At 41.9% G+C, this 17,458-nt stretch overlaps 2 protein-coding genes across 3 annotated transcripts; one reads left to right on the forward strand and one right to left on the reverse strand.

The window, feature by feature from the left end:
- Nucleotides 1-871: 871 nt before the first annotated feature.
- LOC306835947 (serine/threonine-protein kinase ICK-like) lies at nt 872-8,415 on the reverse strand. The gene is made up of 14 exons (XM_079362764.1): nt 8,050-8,415; nt 6,683-6,951; nt 6,401-6,455; nt 5,323-5,444; nt 5,148-5,227; nt 4,643-4,775; nt 4,395-4,566; nt 3,639-3,806; nt 3,170-3,553; nt 2,643-2,854; nt 2,428-2,570; nt 1,862-1,978; nt 1,664-1,771; nt 872-1,442 (listed from the first exon to the last, which is right to left on the reverse strand). Exons 2-14 carry the CDS (start codon nt 6,781-6,783, stop codon nt 1,291-1,293), a joined length of 1,947 nt encoding a protein of 648 aa, XP_079218890.1. The 5' UTR covers nt 6,784-6,951; nt 8,050-8,415; the 3' UTR covers nt 872-1,290.
- Nucleotides 8,416-9,252: 837 nt separating this feature from the next.
- On the forward strand, nt 9,253-15,575 carry fbxo9 (F-box protein 9). Of its 2 annotated transcripts, none has more exons than XM_079362278.1 (13): nt 9,253-9,382; nt 10,866-10,937; nt 11,912-12,034; nt 12,133-12,190; nt 12,550-12,643; nt 12,930-13,060; nt 13,147-13,261; nt 13,528-13,646; nt 13,853-13,943; nt 14,489-14,584; nt 14,700-14,793; nt 14,937-15,091; nt 15,171-15,575. In XM_079362278.1, the coding sequence occupies exons 3-13, from the start codon at nt 11,942-11,944 to the stop codon at nt 15,277-15,279; spliced, it is 1,155 nt and encodes a 384-aa protein (XP_079218404.1). In that variant the 5' UTR covers nt 9,253-9,382; nt 10,866-10,937; nt 11,912-11,941; the 3' UTR covers nt 15,280-15,575. The 2 variants fall into 2 exon arrangements, with proteins under 2 accessions (XP_079218404.1, XP_079218403.1); XM_079362277.1 differs by lacking the exon at nt 9,253-9,382 and adding an exon at nt 9,590-9,776.
- Nucleotides 15,576-17,458: the final 1,883 nt, after the last annotated feature.

Consider the following 17,458-nt stretch of genomic DNA (forward strand, 5'->3'; position numbering starts at 1 on the left):
AGCTTTTTTCACTATTTATTTGTTTTAAGAGAGATGAACTCATCATTTTACACTTAAGACTTTAAAAATTACCAAAGTCATCATTCAAGAGAACTCGTTAGACTAAAGCCAATATGGGGGGAATTTTAGTAGAAACCATATCGTCTTATTCTAAACTTGAGAAGAAAACAAATCTGACTTGAGCCTGAGATATCTTTTGTTTTCAATCTATATATAAAAGACAATGTCAATTTTACAAACAAAGGGGTCAGTATACAAGTATAGTATATATGAATTAATCAGAGGATGAGCTACACCTGGTCCTGGTGTAGTCCAAATCTCCTCATCAATATAATCCCCCGTGTTGTTTCTGGATGTTTCTTTTTGTTTCAGTCACCATTTCATCATGTTCTAAATACATTATTTTGATATACCTCGTCTTCATCTCCCATTTGTTGTTGCAGCTTCAGAGCCGGGTTGAAAACATTTTTTTTTGCTCACTCTAGTGAAGAGATTGTGAACATCATGTGACTGGATTTATGCATGTGTAGCATTAACAGAGAGCTACTACAGACAGATTAATCTGAAGGGGATTACATTCACATTTTTCAGTGCAGCTGTTGAACACACACAGAGAGTGGTGAGAGGTAAGATTCAAACGTTCTTTTAAAGGCGTGGCCCGTTGGTGGAGACTACAGTCCTCCAAGCGGGCCGTCAGGGTTCAAATCCGACCTGTGGTTCCCCTCCTGCATGGCGTTACCCAGTCACTCTCTCCCCCAACATCATCCACTATCCTGCCTCTTAATAATGGCATTAAAAAAACTACAAAACATACCTTAAAACAGCTGGCATGTTGATGAGTGTTTCCTGAATAAATAACAGATCAAACATGTTGGTACCCAGTTTAAAGTTTAATTATACTCAATAACTGGAAGTCCAATAGTCACACTCAAAAGGCCAAGCACAGTATATTTACTTGGACCATTTTACTTGCAAAAGAAAACAATTGCACAATGTGGCAACCACCTGCATTTGATAATATTAGTGAAATGTAAACCCTGTCTTTACTCCAGACAGTAGTTCAGTTACACAAACACAACATAAAAAAACACAGGAGCAAAGTAGACTCAAGTTTTGGCCGGTTGCATGAAGCTTTACACATCCACAAAAACATCCATAATACAACAAACAAAAAAGAAGATATTATTGCTGTGTAAGATGTATGTACAGGTTTGATTAGAAAACAACTAGGCCTACTCTTTGGAGGTGAAAGAGTAACGAGGAGCGCAGGTCACGGCTCCACGGAGGGCACTAGCGGTGTCCGTATTTGGCAGACCAGTCTGTTCGCCCGTGGACGCTCTGAACCGGAGGGCGAGGCAGCAGGCCGGAGGTGCTCTTGTTGACCATTGTTGTGCTGGCAGAGGTGCTCATGTGACTCCGACCGGACTGCCAAGTTGCATAATCTAAAGTGACAGTGAAATTGAAAAAGAAAAAAGTTTTCAATATATATATATTTTTTACCTAGATTAAGGAAGAACGCTTCACCTGCATGTTTTTGGGAAGCTCTGAGACTTATTCAAACTGGGTGAAGAGGACGATAACGTGAGCCTTAAAACACTATAAATCACATCAGATCAATGACAGACAGCGGGTTAACACAGAAAGCTCTGACGGCCATCCTCACTTGATGCTGTTGATTCCATCGAAGGACCCTGCTGCCCTCTGTGACCAGCAGAGCCGAGGTCCTTCTTGTAAAACGATGGCATGTATCCACCTGGGATTGTGTTTGTTCCTGACATTTCAAAAGAAACATTTTTTTTCATAACAAAGAAACCTTAAAGCTGCAAAGCTAACCGAGCAGGTAAGAGGTGAAAGAGGTTACCGTGAGCGCCTCTGCTCGGCAGAGTCCCTCCGAAGGGAATACTGCTGTTTCCCCAAAGATGGCTGCCAGTGAAGTCTTTACTGGCATTGATGGCCACGTTCTTCTTTGTGCTAATGCCTGACGACAAAAGAGAGAGCAGTGGAATTTATTCTTACCAAAAAACATGCATTTATGAATACGTACATTAGTACCTGCATCCGATGCCTAACTTACAGCTGCATTTCCATCTCTTTCAGTCTATCTGGACGGAGCTTCTGGTCTAGAAATGTCCTCTTTCAAAATTCTTGGGGCGTGCTGGCTAGTCCCATGTAGATTATTTGTTGCTGTAATACTTTTATCTGTATGTATAAGATCTCCCTTTCATGGTTTAGGATTTATTTGCTGTATTGCTTTAGATTCTGTAGTGACAGAGACGTTCCTCGTTCTGAGATCACACGGTTATCGTTTACAGATGTCGAACCATTTTTAAGGACATATGGCGTGGTGTGTACATTCACTTTGGAAGCGACCCGTGTTTGCTTTTGTTGCCAGATCTACTCCTCAAAAGGAAACTCGTTGAATATTACCTGGTAAATATCTGGACTGCCTCAGGTAATGCTGTTTAGCTGAAGCGGTTCTTGATGGCTCTTGGTAGGCTGAAGACTTGTTCAGGTTCAAAGGTGCGTCTTCCTTTACTTTGGGTCGACTGAAATCCAGAGCGTTTCCATACCTGAGAGACAAGAGGGCGTTCGGTCAGATACGCGGGTGCTGTGAATAACCTGAATGACCTCGTCAGCCTCACCTGCTCAGAGCGTCCTCCTGCTGCTGCCTCGACTTCTCGCTGGAGAAGTTGCTCTTCCCGAGAATGCTGATGGATGTGAGATGAGTGTCTTCGTAGTCGTCCCAGTCTTCTCCTTTGAGGTGTCCTGTGCCGTGGCCCCAACGTCTCCGTCCTCCTTTAGGCTTCAGCTGATAGCTCAGAAGGTTCGAATTTTCTGTCTCGTGCCTCGCTTGCTGAAGATACAAAAACTATTAAACATCAAACTTTCCACATTTACATCCACAGTAGCTCGTGCTAAATATACAGCTGTGCCATCTCCAATACACAGCACAGATCTTTGAAATAAATTAACTAAAGAAAAAGTTTCAGATAACACTCGCAGTTTAATTTCAATGTAATTATTGACAAACACTTGAAGAGGTGTAATTTTGTTCCACAAATATGCAAATAGAGTAAAAAAAATAAATTAAAAAAAAAGGTATAAGAATGTGTTTATTTTTTGAGACGTCTCCATGGACTCATTTTCATAGAGCAGCTCCACCACGCACCTTACTCTGCAGACTCTTGTCAACGATATACGGGAGATGGCTCTGCGGTGTTCCTTGAGTCTGATCCTGCTTCAGCATGTGCTTCGGTTGCTGCTCCCTGACCAGCTCCATGTGCCGTTGGTACGCCGCTGCCTGGATGGCGGGCGGTACAGGGGAGGGCTGGATCTGCTGGAGAGGTCTGGACGGGGGGCAGTGTTGGTTGTGAGGCGGAGGCTGGGACAGAGGCAGCACAGGCTTCAGCAGCAGAGGTTGGTGCTGCAGCGTCTGTTGGGGCTGTAGGGGAAGCTGCAGCGGCGCGAGGCTCGGCTGAGGTCTGCCCTGCTCCAGGATCTGCTGAGGAGTGCCCAAAGCCTGGCCCACGTGGAAGTACGAGTACCTGAGAGCCTGAAAAAATAAAACAGACAAACTTCAGCATTTCGTCTCCACTGTTAAAGACGTAGAAATTCTTGGAGAGTGTTTCAGAATTTACCTGTGCTGAAGCTGGTCTCTTCTTGGGGTCCCACTGCAGGAGGTCTGTCATCAGGTGGATGGCTTCAGGACTGGCATTAGGGATCAGCGTCTTCAGATTACTCGGGACACACTGAGGCCACCGGAAATTCATAGCACTGGCAAGCTGGAATCCCTCCGGCCAATCGTTCTAGAGGGGAGAGAGCGTTTTCTCTTTGCTTCTTGTTCTGACATGTTAACACTGTCTCTTTAAAACACACACAATAACAAAAACAGGAAGTACAGTAGCATGAAGGTTTTTTTTTTAAACCCACAAACTGCTGGAAGCTTCTACTGATGGGATATATTGCGTCTGATTGAACAATAAACTTTGATTTGCAGCTCCTTCTTTCTTATATACTGGCATCACTGGAAACCATTCATTTCAGCCACTGCTGTCTCTTTAAGGCCGCCCCCCTCCCCACGTGTCCACGTTCTTCTGATTGGCCAGCTCTCTGAAAGCCTACTTGGGTGACAGAACACTGCGGGGCTACCAGGGGACGGCTGCTCTCCAGCGCTGGCAGAAGAGAGCCTATGGAAGAGGTTTTAATGGCCTCAGTAGAGGCATGAAGTCATCTTTTAAAATTCTTGATTTTGTTTGATTTGCACAACCAGGTGTTTAGCGCCCCCTGCTGACAAATCCTGGGATTACTCCCAACATATGTTTACCCCATGAGCTGAGACTTAGCTCAGGCTTAGCATCTGTCCAGCATTTTAACACTTGTGTCCTCAAAATTACCTTCTTTGGAGTCCCTAAGACTTGGCAAATCTTGAATATGGTGTCTACTTCACTGGAGCCTGGGAAAAGAGGCCTGAGGGTGTAAAGCTCTGCCATGATGCAGCCAATGGCCCACTGGTCTATGGGCGAACTGTACGAGGTCGATCTGAGCAGAACCTCAGGAGCTCTGTACCTGGTTCAAAGATCAAAAGGAGTTTAGGGTCCTGAACTTTAAAATGTTCAATTGAGAGTGCGTTATGTTTACTCACCATCTGGTGGAGACATAATCAGTGTACGGCGGACGAGATCGGATTTCTCTGGCAAGCCCGAAGTCGGCTATTTTCACCAGCTCTGGGCCCATGCACAAGAGATTCTCAGGTTTCATGTCCCTGTGGAAAAAGCCTACAAATGACAAACGACAGAATGAAATGAGTATTACACTTCATAATGACACGGTTTATATTTACGCCATTGATAAGCACCAAATAACACAATAATTAATTTATTAATTAATAATTAAAATTGTAAGTAAACTTCAGCACACTGTCTCGATTGCATAAATACGTTTTGGTCCCAAATCATTAAATTTGGATTTATGCACTTTAGACAGCACTCTCTCTCTCTCCCTCCCTCGTTTGCTCACTGCAACTTTTAGTGAACTTCTCTGCCCGCATTGAGGACCACAGTACCCGTACGCTGGGCGCGTTTAATAACCACTAGACTATCTTTTTAAAATATGTGGTATGGAGGTATGGAACATTTTGGCAGCCTTACCGTGTTTATGAATAAACGTGAGCCCCTGAAGTATCTGAAACATGATATTTCTTACAGCTGACTCAGGGAACAATCCCGTCCTGCAGGGAGAAGAAAATGGTTGAAAAACTCAGTTAAAAAAAAAAAAAGTTTGAAATATGGAATTATTAATACAACAAATAACAAGTACACATACCGGTCTTTCATGAGCTGATATAAGTTTTCCTTCATGTACTCAAATATAAAGTACAAGTGGTCGTTCTCTCGTATGACCTCCTTCAGCTTGATCACGTTAGCATGGTTGAGTTTCTTTAAGGACTGAAAGAAGAAAAACAGGCGATGTAAGACTGTGCGTCATACGCAAACATAAAAAGTGTTCCAACCATGCTGGAAAATACACACAGGTAAAAATGCAGCACATTCAAAAGCACGCTCCAACTGAAACGTGGCTCAGTCAGGATTGGTGTTGGTGTGGGGACAATCGCTGCGAAGGCGGGTTTTATGCTTTAACTTTAAAGGGGAAATGAAGAGAGAATAAAAAGCAGGACGGGGAAACGTACAGCTTTCCCATGCACTGGGAGGATTCAGCTTTAACCATGCTACATCTTAGTTAAAGGGGATTTGGGGACTTTATGACGTGTCATGCCTTCATTATCATGGAACTCGCAGGACTTAAAGGACCAGCATGGGCTTCCTGTTCTGTGCTGCGGTAAGTTAAAGCTCCAGGAAGAGGGTTGGGAGGAGGCACACAAGAATCACCTTCTGCTCTCAGAGCTGTGAGGACATTTGGACAGTAGCACACTGAACTGGTGTGAAAAGAAACAACAGAAGGTTTACATTACGTTAATGATGGGAGTGTTTTTTAATGACTCATCATAATGAATCATCCAATTACCATCAACTCTTTTCTCTCTCTTTTTGTCGCCGGACAAAAACAAAACTCTGTTTCAGTGGTCACCGCACCAACATGCTTGTATAAATGTGATGATTAAACGGAGCTGCAATACTCAAGTCTCTCCTGTCTTTGCCTGTCATTGTGCCAGTATGTCGTATTTGACGGATAAAGAGGGGGTTGGTTTGAGCCAAAAACCAAAATGGTCTTCCTAGTCCAGCGCTGCATCAAGATCAGAGAACGTGGATCATTATATTGTAATTCAAAGCTTAAACAACGCCTCTATAACCTTTACATTGAACACTACAGCAGGCTCTGTGCTTGAAGATCCTCCCACGCTCATTCTTCCGTAAATCTAATTCTCCAACTGTGTTCAACTCACCTTGACTTCACGGAGGTTCATGCATTCTTCCCACGAGTAGAACTTTCTTTTCATCCTGGATAAAAAACAAAGAAAAAACACATATTGACGACACAATGCAGAGCAGTCTCTTTTAAAGCTGAAGTTGAGTCAAACAGTAAGAGCACAAAAAAAAAAAAAAAAACCCTTCCAGGGGGCCAAGAGCTTTTCTTGTCAACCCTACAGAAAGACAGCTTTCACAGCAGAACAAGCAGGAAAAAGTCCCTGCAGCACGATGCCTCGACAAATCATTCTTTCGCTCACTTCTTTATCGCGACCAGCTCCCCTGACTCCAGGCTGCGGCCGAGGATGACGGAGCCGTAGGTGCCATCTCCGAGCTGTCTGATGTTGGTGTATCTATTCATTATGCTTGTCCTTCCATAGCATGAGGCAGAGGGAATATAATTATCGGGAGGAAATGCGGATGTGTTGGCCTCCTGTTGGTGAATGCAGCCAGATTTTCCTGTGACAACAGCAGAAGACTACGGGCAGAGCTGGAGGACTCATGGTGTCATGGACTGGCCTCCCCCGAGCTGAAAAGGTGAGGAATAAAAAAAGAAATGAAGTTGGTTCGAGGCAACAAATTTAGCCTTTAAAAAAAAACGTCAGATTTTATTTCGTACAAGACAAAAAAAACAGCCAAAAAGAATAAGACCTGTCTTCAAAGAAGAAACTAGGTTAATACATCACATGTCGAATAAAACCATTACAGAGAGAAATGGATGAAAACAAATAAAGTGGTCCTGTTGGGTGAGCTTAATAATAAGTTATCAAATATCACTTCATCAGGAGTAAAACACAATACAGATCTTCCCTTCATCAGCATTTTAATCAATCACACCAATGCTGTTTTTAATTTGAATTGCAATAACAATTGATGGGACAAATTGTGCAATAACACAGGGGTGGCCAACCCTGGTCCTCAAGAGCCACAATCCTGCATGTTGTAGATGGCTCCCTCTTCAACACACCTGATTCAAATGATTATCTCGTCATCAAGCTTCGCAGAAGCCTGATAACGATCCTGATCATTTGAATCAGGTGTGTTGGCATCTAAACATCTAAAACATGCAGGATTGTGGCTCTTGAGGACCAGGGTTGGCCACCCCTGCAATAACATGTCCATCCTTATATTGACTGTGTGCATGACAGTGTCCATACAGTTTACAGACTTGCAGCTTTAAGTTACTGACTCTTTTAACTATTTTTTATAATATTGTTTGTCAAATTTTATTTTGCACTGTTATTTTCTGCTGCTGTAACACTGTAAATTGATCCATCTGCGAGATGACTAAAGGATTTGTTTAGCTTGTTTTCATCCTTGTTCAAGCTGATTTTCATTGTGGTTAACATTTTAACTAGTTAATGTGAATGATCGATTATTCGGATGTTGTGGACACTGCAGGTAATAAGACTATATTTAGGTTAATATTGTAACTTGTATTGTGGGGTTGGGTTAATCTTTAACCTGTGTCTCGTGCAGTAAATGGTTGCACATTGATTTAATTGACTCTGGTGGATTTGGCACAGCTGCAGAAAACAGCAGTACATCTTTTACACAGAGGAAGAGGGGGCCTGTTTGACTGAATGTGCAACTTAAATAAATACGAGAAGCATCAAACAACACTCACCCTCCTCACGTCAAATAGACAACAACACATAGCCGAGCATCCGAGGTCCATGTGCGACAAAATGCTCAGATGAATAATCAGCGTCTAAGGATCCTCTGTCATCAAACAGACTTCAGAAATATCATTTCATGCAGGCCTGTTTTTTTTCCTCTGTCTAACAGAGCTCATCATAATCTCGCGTTGTTGTAAAAAAAAAAAAACAGATCACTTGAACAAATCACAGCAACCAAAGATACAACCCGAGGTGAGAGAAGTCCCTGAAACATATTTAGGCTTTTTTGGGGTGAGCAGCATGCCACTTAGATTTTTTCAATAATATGTCTTTCTGCAAGTTTTCAATGTATTATAATGAGAGAGAAAAAACGAAATGAAAATTATTTAAGCGTGCATAGCAATGGTGAAGGAGGACGAGCAGGAACGCTCTTGCTTCGCATTCTTCGTCTTTGCATCTACGGCGTGGCAGAAGGTTCAAAAGGCTTAGTGGTAGCGTAAAAGCTGATTAAGGTTTCTCTTTAAAAGTTGATTAAGTATTGGTTATTTGATCGTTTTCAGGCAATCATTTAAACGTGTGGTAATTGTAATGCTGCCAAATGAATACAGAAAAATAATTCGTCTTTTTAATTTATAATATTTTACATTTTATGTCCATTAAAGGCTGACACCTTGAAATGTTCAACTTCTCCTTTTGAAATTCAGCAGTTTAAATAATATTTAAAAAAAAATCAAACAATGTAGGTGGGCATTTTGTAGCGCAATGAATCACTCTTACATCAAATTGATAAATCTAAAAAAACTTCCGTTTTTTATTAGTTTTAGTTTATTTTTACACTTTAGGGACAGAAGCGGTCCCCAGAGTCTTGGCCGAATAGTTAGACCCTGAAGTAGGTAACTCTAAATGGACATTTTTTTAAAACATCTATGTATTATGTTACAATTGGCTGATTATTATATGTTTTTTTTAATCAATAGGTGCATTGATAAATAGATTTTGACCATAAAGCTAATATTTACCTTGGTGAATAAATGAATGAAAGAATGAATAAAGCACCAGAGGAGGTTTGTGAATCTGTATAAACCAGCTCTCTCTGTATGCTCCGTTTTGGTGTGTGTGTCGCTTTAAATGCGCTGACCCCGCCCCCTGAGTTTTCCACGGAGACCTTACTCGTAGTAAAGACAATAAAAATGGTGGACCTGCACAAAAGTATTGCTCTAGACTGGAAGTGGAGTCCATGGTTGGAGATACCAGGAGATGGAGGGGAATTTTCTTTACCAGAATCCAACTTGTGATGTCACAACCTAAGAAAATTTGAAACAGAGCTTTTCTCTCTGCGTGGTAAGACTTATGCAGACCACAAACAAACAACGGATGGATTGTATTCAAATTTTGTGGGTTGATAGACACTCAGGTTAGCCAAATAAATGTTCAAAAACAATGTGCAAAGTTTACTGTTCATAAAACGTCCCCTTTAAGGCGCTCATAGCTCACTAATTTAAGACAAATTTGTCCGACTATTCCGATTGCACGTGAACGTCTCCTTCCAGCCTTGCGCCTCACTTCCGGACTTCGTGTGTCGCTGAAGCTTCAGCGAAATGGCTGCATTCCTGCGAGCTCGTAAATATGTTCGTAGTGTCGTCCGCTTCTCCGACCGTGAACTGTAAACGCTGGTGTTGTTGCGAGTGATCCAATAAAAGACAATAATCAGAGAGCCAGCTGCCCAGCTGTCATGGTGAGTCACCGTGTTTATACTAAAAAAAACATGTTAGCTCGCGAGCTTACGTAAACAAACGTCACCTGTCTTTTTTTACCTGTAGCTGTTGGACGTGTCTCCAGGAGTAAACTAGTTAATGCACATTAAACACACACTTAAGGGATATAAAGACCCCAATTCAATGTTTTTGATATGCACATTAAACACATATTTAAGACCCCCCATGAAGTCCCCTGAAAGTGAAGAAAAAAGTGCGCACGTGACATTTGAATCTGCACACTTCTGTCACAATTTAATAATGATAATAATTATCTTTGGGTCCTAACTTGTGAACTTTTTGGGGGGATTTCAGGAACTCTGTAGGTCAGGCAGTAAAAATAAAACGATATAAGATTGACGACACTGCGAAAGGTTGAAAGTCTTCTTAAGGTCTTACATAATGAGCAAGAGGAGGATTAAAAATAAACATGGTAAAATGAGCATGTGTGATCAGACCTGGTTTGTTTTTAACTTCCTCTGGCTCACAAGTAGAGCAGCAAATGAATGAATATATGCTACTGTTTTTATTTATTTTTTCCTTTAGCATTCATGTTTTATGACAGTCTGCTGACAAACCGGTTGAGAAATGTCAACAATTTGCTTCTCTGTTCTTTGAACTTTCAGGCTGGAGCCTCCTCTGTCATTTCTAAAGTTTCAGGCTGAACTGTTTTGTAGTTAGCTGACCTCTGACCTCTGAGGTAGAAGGTGTAAACTCAAGGCTGGAGGTCTGTGGTGCCCAATGTATGGAGACACAAGAAGATGATCTGTTTTTGCTGTTGATTAATCAGAGGGACACGCCGTGCACAAACAGAAGAGTTTGTTTTGACAATGACTGTCAGTATGAAACAAACTTTGAGACCTTTAATCAGCTACATTTTCATTTCAAACATTGGTATATCGGCCCTTACTTTCCAAAACTATTCATCTCTATTCTCAAACCTTCAATGTTCAATCGGCAAAAATTGAGCACTTTTTAATATATAATTTTTAAAAGGTCAACGCCGCGGTATTATTTTTTTTGGACAAACAGCTCCCCTGATTGGTTGGTGTTTTTTTGTCTTTGTACAGGCTGAAGAAACTGCAGAAATCACAGATACGATTGAGAGCGAGGATGAAGGTTCAGACGACCCAAACCTTCAGGTGAGCAGTCGTCTACATCGGCCCATCACAACTCACACTTCTCTCCTGCGAATGAAACTAATTTAATATGAGTTTCAGTTTTATTTTTTCACTTTGAACTTTTTTTTATTACTCGACTAAACCGAGCACATTCTGCGTGCTACCTCAACCTAACCTGTCTAAAGGAATCCAGTTTAAATCCATGAAGACCTCACATATGTTCCCAGGTGTTGAGCTGCTCCACAGAAACTCTCTTCTTTATATGAAGTCACTTCACTTGAGAGAATTCATTGTTTTACATCTCTTTTTGTGAAAAGCAGGTAGTTACGTTCTCAGGTAAAGGGGAGTGAGAAAACGCCAGACTGATGGTTGGAAGTGCTGTGAGTGTGATGAATTAAAAAACACTCTTTGCATTGGAGCGAGTGTGCGGACCTGTCTTCTTCCTCTGACCTCGCTGCTCTTTGTCTCAGCCCAACTCGTGCAGGTTCTGGTCTTGGTCAGCTTTTAGCCTGGGTTCTTCTACTGTTCAGGTTTTTTGTTATCATATTTTTTTTGTTGTCGTTCAGGTCTTTATGCTGCTGGTCGCTGTATTGCACTTATTTAAACTTTGTTTTCACTGACAGACTTTCAGACGTCCGTGCCTCTCAGTTGGTGGCTGTGTGCCGTCTTGAATTAGTTTTTAAGGTTGATCTTATATTATTCAGTTAGATTTGGACACTGCTACGGTGCATTGTGTGCTTTATTGGGTCAGTTTGTGGGCTTGTTGTCGGCCGCATCATGGTGTGGCGTAACATTCAAATAAAGTCATTATCATGGATATCCAGCAGGCTGTGCTCTGTGAAATGTGACGCTGGTGACGCTGCACCAATCACTGACATATGAAGGGTTAATTTCCAAATTACGAGAGCTCTCTGGGTAATAGTAATCCTGTGCGAATAGGGCTTTAGTCAGGAGAAGTTTTTTTTGTTTTTATTAACAGCTGAATTGATTTGCAGGTGCAGCTCAACGCGTTCAGAGCTCAGTGGATGTCAGAGCTCACGCCGAGCTCCGGAGGAAGCGCGCATCTGCTGCGAGCTAAAGGTCTGAAGAAGGCACAAGACATCGCTCGGGAGGAAAAAGTGAGTCGTGAGATGATTGTTCGGGATTGTTCGTGCCTTGATAGAATAAATATGGACGTGTACTGAGCTGTTGGCTGACGTGATTGGTCGTCCCTCAGGCTACAGAGCTGTTCCTGAGAGCTGTTGAGGAGGAACAAAATGGAGCGGTCTATGAAGGTATGCAGGCTGCACGGTCTCAACAGTAAGAGCCCGACCAGGAGGAACATACAAGAGATTACCAAAAACAAGCCAGTTCTTTTAGCCTGAATGCAAATGGTATTTTTAATTTTGCACCAACGATTTGGTCAATTTGGCCTCCCGAAAAAGTCACATTTTGTCAGTCATCCTTTTAGCAATCCAGAGACAACATCCCACTGAAAGCTGTTTTAAAGTGCTCATCACTTAACTGAATGATTCCCAGAGGTTTCCCTTTTAGAGACAAACTGCATTTAGATGAAAACGCAGGAACACACTCGGTAGAGCTGGTTGTGGTTTCTTTACTTCCACGCTTCATTTCCTGACCTCTTTCTTTGCAGCTATCAAGTTCTACCGCATGGCCATGCAGCTCGTCCCTGACATCGAGTTTCGAATCAACTACAACCGTCCTCCTGACGCTCCTGGAGGAAAATAGTAAGCTGCTTTTTGTTTCTGGAGGATTCTCTCTGGTCTTATGTCTGAAAGGTGCATAACTGGGGAAAATGAGGCGTTACAGCAGCAGGGTCATCAGTGCAAATAAAGCAATAAATTCACAGTCAATAAACCAGAGGAGAAGAAATAAACACAACCAGGAAATCAACAGAAAAGTAGTAAATAAGAGCCTCAGAGGAAGGAGGTCTAAAATATGTGAAACGGAGACTTTGCAGAGAGAGAGGTGTGCGATCAGAGAAGATGAAGTTTCTCTGTGTTTGTACATCAGCATGGAGGACAATGATGGCGATTGCGATATCGAGGATCTACTCGACTACTTTGAGGAGCAGCTCAATCTGGAAAGCTCCTTTCCAAAGATCTGCACTCCTGAGCTGGAAATGTCTCGGATGCACATTTCAGGTAATCATTCCAGACATCAGTTCTGCTGAACATGTGACGTGCTTGTTCTTTAATTGTGTGAATTGTTTTTTTTTATCCGTCCGCAGCATTGCCTCGGGAAATCCTGATGTACATCTTTCGTTGGGTTGTGTCGAGTGACCTGGACATGCGAGCCCTGGAGCAGCTCTCTCTGGTGTGCCGTGGGTTTTACATTTGTGCCAGGTCAGCTCTGGTTTCTCCAAACTGCTGCTTTAGTTCATGAAATGTTTGAACAGCAGATACATTTGTAGTATTTACTTAATTTTACAACCATTCCCTCTTTCTTTTTTTTTGAGAGTTTATGTCCAATATTTTCCGTTCTTAAATGGAGACAAAAGGAAGGGGACATGAAATGTTGGGACTGAACCCCGCCTGCTGCTGTGCATGACGACGTAGTGCTTAATGGGATACGTACCTGGGTTCACGCCGTCTTACGTTTTTCTCTCCAGAGACCCTGAGATTTGGCACTTGGCCTGCGTGAGAGTGTGGGGACGCAACTGCACTAAAATTGTACCCTACAAATCCTGGAGGGAGATGTTTCTGCAGAGGCCTCGAGTCCGTTTTGATGGTAAACATGTTTTCATACATTTGAAATTTTGATTATGCCGTCACTTCAAAGTGTTGTTATTTGACGCAGGGGTTCCCACGCTGTGAAGAATGAGCTATAATGTAGCATAGCCATGAACACGTACTAATAGGCTGACGTGCAGTGGGAGGAGCATGTATTGACTGGTGTCCAGTTTGTTGATGAATCCAGTCACATCCTTTCCACAGGGGTCTACATCAGCAAGACGTCATACATTCGTCAGGGAGAGGAGTCGCTGGACGGATTTTACAGGGCGTGGCACCATGTCGAGTACTACAGGTAGCAGTTTGACTTCAACCTGTTTTGAAAACAATTACATAATGGCTAAAAAATATATATAACTTTTCATATGCTGTAGGTTAAAGTGGCTTTATAAAAGATGCAGCAGGTCAATGAATAAATCAGCTCAGTGGTTTGTAGGTATGAACAGAGGAGCACAGATACAAAGATCCAGTCTTTATGTCCTATTGTTTCAACATTATTACTTCTAAACCATGAGAACTAACAAAAGAACTTAAACATCGTCGGTAATCTAAAACATTTTAACTTGATCAATAATGCGACTGAATTAAAGTAAAACACAGAATTAAGCACAAACTAGGTTTGAGGGCTGTCAAAAAGGAAAGCAGAGTTCAAACTAAAGAAGCGATGAGACATCCTCATGCTGCACCCAGCTCGATGAATAGGCTGAAATAGGCCGAGCAGTATCTCCAAAAAGTCTCTGTTTTAGTTTTGTAAAGGTCAAAGTAGCGTTTGATGCTCTGAGTAAATGTAGCTACCTCACAGTGTGGTTGAAGCTGAACCGTTGACCGTCTTTGTTCCAGGTACCTGCGCTTCTTTTCTGACGGTCACGTCATCATGCTGACCACCCCTGAGGACCCTCTGACTGTCGTCCCACGCTTGCGTACCAAGAACACTAGGTACTCCATCATGCTCGTCTTTGCCAGAGCAGATTTAAGCTAAGTCACAAATAATGTCCCGTGTTGAGCTCCAGCGTTTCTCGTGATGATTTAAAAAATGGTTTGCATCCCACAGAATGGAATCTGCTCTGCTGGGTCATTTCCGTCTGTCACAGGAGACGGACAATCAAACCAAAGTTTTTGCTGTTGTTTGCAAGAAAAAGGAGGAGGTGAGAACAATAACACTGAAATGAGATGAGATGACTCTGAAACCTGCAGTTCGATACCTGAACCTCTTACTGGCTCTTTAACTTTATAACCCAACCAAGTTTACAATTCAAAGTAATGTTCCACTTGTAAACCTTTTTAACAGAAAGCGGCCGAGTTTCAAAGGAATCGGTTCTGCAGGCGGAACCCACCTGCGGAGGCTGAGCACAGCTTCCACGTGGGACTGCATCTGGCCTCTGGGGGGCGGCAGAGCTTCAGCAAGCTGGTGTGGATCCACCATTCCTGCCACATCTCATACAAGTAAGAGCACTTTTGGTCCTGGGAAATAAAAATACAGCTTCTGTATTTTGTTTAAAATATACATGACTTGTGTTTTTAGGCTGACTGGAGAAACGGTGGTGTCAGCTTTCGATCTGGACCGGATGTACACGCCCTTCTTCTTTGCACGTGTGAAGAGTTACACGGCGTTCTCCGAGCAGCCTCTGTGAGGGGAGGCCTGCACGAGCCCACAAAGACCACGGAGAAAGTCCAATCACGACGTCAACAAAGCGCATACTACTCAGCCTTTTTCATTTATGCTGCAGCTGGATAATGATGTTAATAGCATGCTAGGTTTCAGGTTTACAAAGTGGTAAATGACTTATTTTCTTATTTCAGAAATTATACTAATGTGCTGCGAGCTAGAAATATTAGCAAAACTTCCTGCCTGTTCAAAGTAATGAATCTTCATGCTGGTGTTGTTTCATGATGCACTCTCCATCCAATAAACTGGTGTACACACTGATGTGTTATTTTGTGCAAAATGAATTAGTGTCACATTCAGTTCAAGGATTTCTGTAACAAGTCTTCATTTTCACTCAGGGCCATCAAACAAAGAACAATACAGAGATCCTGTTACACAATATCAGAGAACATAACACTGCAGATGTGATTTCAGACTTCTACATGGTTTGTCTTGCTGAGGGCACAGAGGTATAATCCACGCATTACGTTTTCTGGGAACCAAACCCGGACAGATAAACGTGGATAGAAGGATTTGTGGCAGGAAAAAAAATATTGAAGTTGTATTGGATTTGGATAAACTGATTTGTGGCCGTTTGACCTAACAATGCTGACCTTCAGTCTGGTGACAATGTTTAAAAAGATGAAGTCGTTTCTGACCTAATTAGTTTTTTTATAAAGTGAAGGCGTTAACATGTCACACTTCTCAATAGGCCAACCATGTTTTGTTTTTTTTAAACTTACAATCCTTTCATACAGAAACGTTCAGAATCTTTGGAAACACTTCACATCTCTTTTTTTAGTTAACAAAAAGTAGCTTCAAGCTAAAAAGAAAGCACCGTCCAATTGCACCAATTGGCAAGGTAATATATTTGTGCAATTAAAACAGTGTTTGCCTGCCATTTTTGGTGATTTAAAAAGAAAATTTCAACAATATTGAATTACCTAGGACTTCTGTTTCAGGTATCTTTATTATTTCATTTTAACTAGAATCATGTGAAAGTAAAGAATTATGATACAAGTGGTGGCCTGAAGTGTTTAGTGTACACAAACTCTCACAAGTAAATATTATTTACCCTCTCTAACCAGTCTGGTACTTTTATGTCAAGATGTATCGGCAACATTAGCTTATTTTTATGACAGAAAAGAAGATGTATGTTTCAAAGTCAAAATTATAAAGTACTTCTAAAAAAAAAGGCTGCAAACTCCTGCACTGACTCCTGTAACTTCAAATATTTTGGTCCTGACACATTGCCAGTTAGTTCATTGAATGTAAGAGTGCATTATGCTTTCCCATGCGCCTGTCTTATTATAAATACGTTTTTTTTTACAAGTATAAACAAAAGATGAGAAAACAACTAAAAGCCAATCTGAAAGCAAGCTTTGTTTGATTTAACCTGATGCATTTTTGTTGCTGTGATACTCATGTTTGAAACTTTCATTTTGAGAAAGGTTTGACTTGTGGCTTGATGTGCCTTAGTGACTGATTTTCAGAGGACACTGCCTCTGAATATCAGTCAGTAAGGCATTGTTTGGAGAGTGGCTGACCAGCAGACACGGCACCAAAGCTCACACTGTTACTCTGTCCTCCGAATGCGAGCTTTGTGTGACCCAGCATGCCAGTGCATCACGTCTGCACACACAGGAGGAGGAGGAGGAGGAGGATGATAAGGATACATCTAGAGGAGAGCACTACGAGGAGTGAAAGTGTGCAGCCGTCTCAACATAGCAGAGGATGTACACACATTTTAAACCGTCTAAGAAAACATCTTAAGTAAATCTGTTTCATGTCACTCACTAAGCTCACAACATGTCCATGACCCCTTTGGCCTTACAGCACTGAACCACACCAAGGGTTGTTCGTCACGTTACACTGTAACATTAATAACACGAATGCCAAGAATTCCTCAGTCCTCAGCTTTATCAGTACAAAGCTAACAAAGAGTTCAACGATGATATCAAGACGTTGGAAAACCAGAAAAACACAGAATTCTGTGTTCTTCACAGAAAAGGTTTGAATGTAAAAGAGAGAAAGCTCTTCACTTCACCACCTTGCGTTTACCTCAAACATATTCACATGCTTTCACACTGACTTCAAACTCAATCCAGAGCATCTTAGTTACAAACGTAGAAACACGTCTTTTTAGTGTACCTGTGTTGCTCTAA

This window comes from Symphodus melops (genome assembly GCF_947650265.1).
Source record: "Symphodus melops genome assembly, chromosome: 15".
NCBI classification, from domain to species: Eukaryota; Metazoa; Chordata; class Actinopteri; order Labriformes; family Labridae; genus Symphodus; species Symphodus melops.

Excerpts from the sequence above, each read along its gene's own strand:
- LOC306835947 (XM_079362764.1), bottom strand. The coding sequence starts at position 6,783 with ATGAATAGATACACCAACATCAGACAGCTCGGAGATGGCACCTACGGC. Across the intron at positions 5,228-5,322 it reads TATCAGCTCATGAAAGACCG|GACGGGATTGTTCCCTGAGT; the intron begins GTATGTGTACTT and ends TTCTCCCTGCAG. Across the intron at positions 2,571-2,642 it reads CAGGAGGACGCTCTGAGCAG|GTATGGAAACGCTCTGGATT; the intron begins GTGAGGCTGACG and ends CTTGTCTCTCAG.
- fbxo9 (XM_079362277.1), top strand. Across the intron at positions 12,035-12,132 it reads ACATCGCTCGGGAGGAAAAA|GCTACAGAGCTGTTCCTGAG; the intron begins GTGAGTCGTGAG and ends GTCGTCCCTCAG. Across the intron at positions 13,262-13,527 it reads GGGTTTTACATTTGTGCCAG|AGACCCTGAGATTTGGCACT; the intron begins GTCAGCTCTGGT and ends TTTTCTCTCCAG.